The sequence below is a fragment of the Lactuca serriola genome, chromosome 5, assembly GCF_051521515.1.
Source record: "Lactuca serriola cultivar US96UC23 chromosome 5, Lser_US96UC23_V15, whole genome shotgun sequence".
Taxonomy (NCBI): domain Eukaryota; kingdom Viridiplantae; phylum Streptophyta; class Magnoliopsida; order Asterales; family Asteraceae; genus Lactuca; species Lactuca serriola.
In genome coordinates, this window is record NC_136412.1 from 312,498,620 (window position 1) to 312,500,081 (window position 1,462).

The 1,462-nt window shown below is 36.1% G+C and overlaps 1 protein-coding gene across 1 annotated transcript; it reads right to left on the reverse strand.

The window, feature by feature from the left end:
* Positions 1-502: 502 nt before the first annotated feature.
* Positions 503-1,191, reverse strand: LOC145050775 (uncharacterized). The gene is made up of 3 exons (XM_078998970.1): positions 1,032-1,191; positions 742-961; positions 503-683 (listed from the first exon to the last, which is right to left on the reverse strand). Exons 1-3 carry the CDS (start codon positions 1,189-1,191, stop codon positions 503-505), a joined length of 561 nt encoding a protein of 186 aa, XP_078855096.1.
* Between the last annotated feature and the right edge of the window lie 271 nt (positions 1,192-1,462).

Below are 1,462 nucleotides of genomic sequence, written 5' to 3' on the forward strand. Positions count from 1 at the left end.
CTAGGGCACGCCCTAGTACGCTCAGCGTACACCACGTACGCATGGCCTACTCTAAATCCATAATTTACCAAAATGCCATTAAGGCCCTTTTTGCAAATAATTCTTGAACTTTGGGACCAATTGCAATATAAATAAATTGTAGGGTTAAAATTTGAAGTAATTAAACATCGGGATGTTACAATTCTCCCCCATTTGATCTAGACTTCGTCCTCTAAAGCTAAAATGTCTGCAATCTGCGGACCACATCTGCAAGCCTCTGCAGCAGAAGAGGTGGACCAAACATCTGCAGTCTGCAATAAGAAGACTGTTTGTTTTTTAACGTTTGCACGCTGCTAAAATAAACTGAATTTTAAATAAAACGATTTTACAAACTTAACATGATTTTTCAACACCAAAATTTTAATAATAATAGTCATACAACACTGAAAATAAAGTTCATGCAACTAAATTAGTCATACAATAAAAAATTTGGTTTTATAATAACAATTTCATTTAAAACAATTCAATCTATATTGTGCATCAATTGCTCAGCAATTTCATCCCGTAACTGAGTCATATATTCACAGCCTGCTGCAGTACCATGTGTTGGAATCCTATTTTCATCATCATCAACTGCCACATTGTTATTTCGAAACGAGACATTGGGTTCATCATATCGTTCACAATACTCATGATCCTTCTCTCTTTATAAAACTATGAAGCACGAAACATGCCATGACAATGTTTCTTTATGTAACAAACGGGAATGGTGCCATCCTCTTCAATGTAAGGAGGCATGCTTTCAAAACACCAAAACCACGCTCAATGACATTCCGAAGTTTTGCATGTCCATGGTTAAATTTTTCTTTATTGGGCAATGCACGTCTTTGACGAAAATCTCCAAGCCAATACTTCACATTACGATAATGAGCCATAAATCCTCGAGTGCGTGCATACGCGGCATCACAAAAATAATATTTGTCTGTAAAAAATGCAAAACGCTAATCAATTTTCAAACTAAGATAAAAATATTTAAAAAAACAAAAACTTACCTGGTGGTGGAAACGGGAATGATGCTTGTGGATCGGCTACTGCTTCTGATAATATTCTAGAGTCATGCGCTACCCTTTCCCACCCGGCCACAACAAATATAAAAATCATATTGACGTCACAAATTGCCAATATGTTTTGGTAGCAATCTCCATTTCCCATACTTTTGTATAAGTCTTGTTTCTTAGCAGGGACAACAACATGTATCAAAGTTCCATCAAGTGCACCAATCGCCCCTTTGAAAACCCGTCATAGCCTCCTATTATGTCCTGGAATTTTTGGATTCAGATTAAAAGAAGTTGGTACTATAATGTCTTGTGCGAAAAGCATCATTATTTCCAACACTTCATAAAAAAATTTATGAATTGTTTGCTTCGAGTGTTGAAATCTTCGCTTGATAATCACGTAACGTTGATTATGGCCGATCATCATA

What these genes read in the sequence shown, in the direction of transcription:
- LOC145050775 (XM_078998970.1), bottom strand. Translation starts at nt 1,191, where the DNA reads ATGGGAAATGGAGATTGCTACCAAAACATATTGGCAATTTGTGACGTC. An exon ending in ATTCCCGTTTCCACCACCAG is followed by an intron (nt 962 to 1,031) that starts GTAAGTTTTTGT and finishes CATTTTTTACAG; the next exon opens with ACAAATATTATTTTTGTGAT. An exon ending in AAGAGGATGGCACCATTCCC is followed by an intron (nt 684 to 741) that starts GTTTGTTACATA and finishes AGTTTTATAAAG; the next exon opens with AGAGAAGGATCATGAGTATT.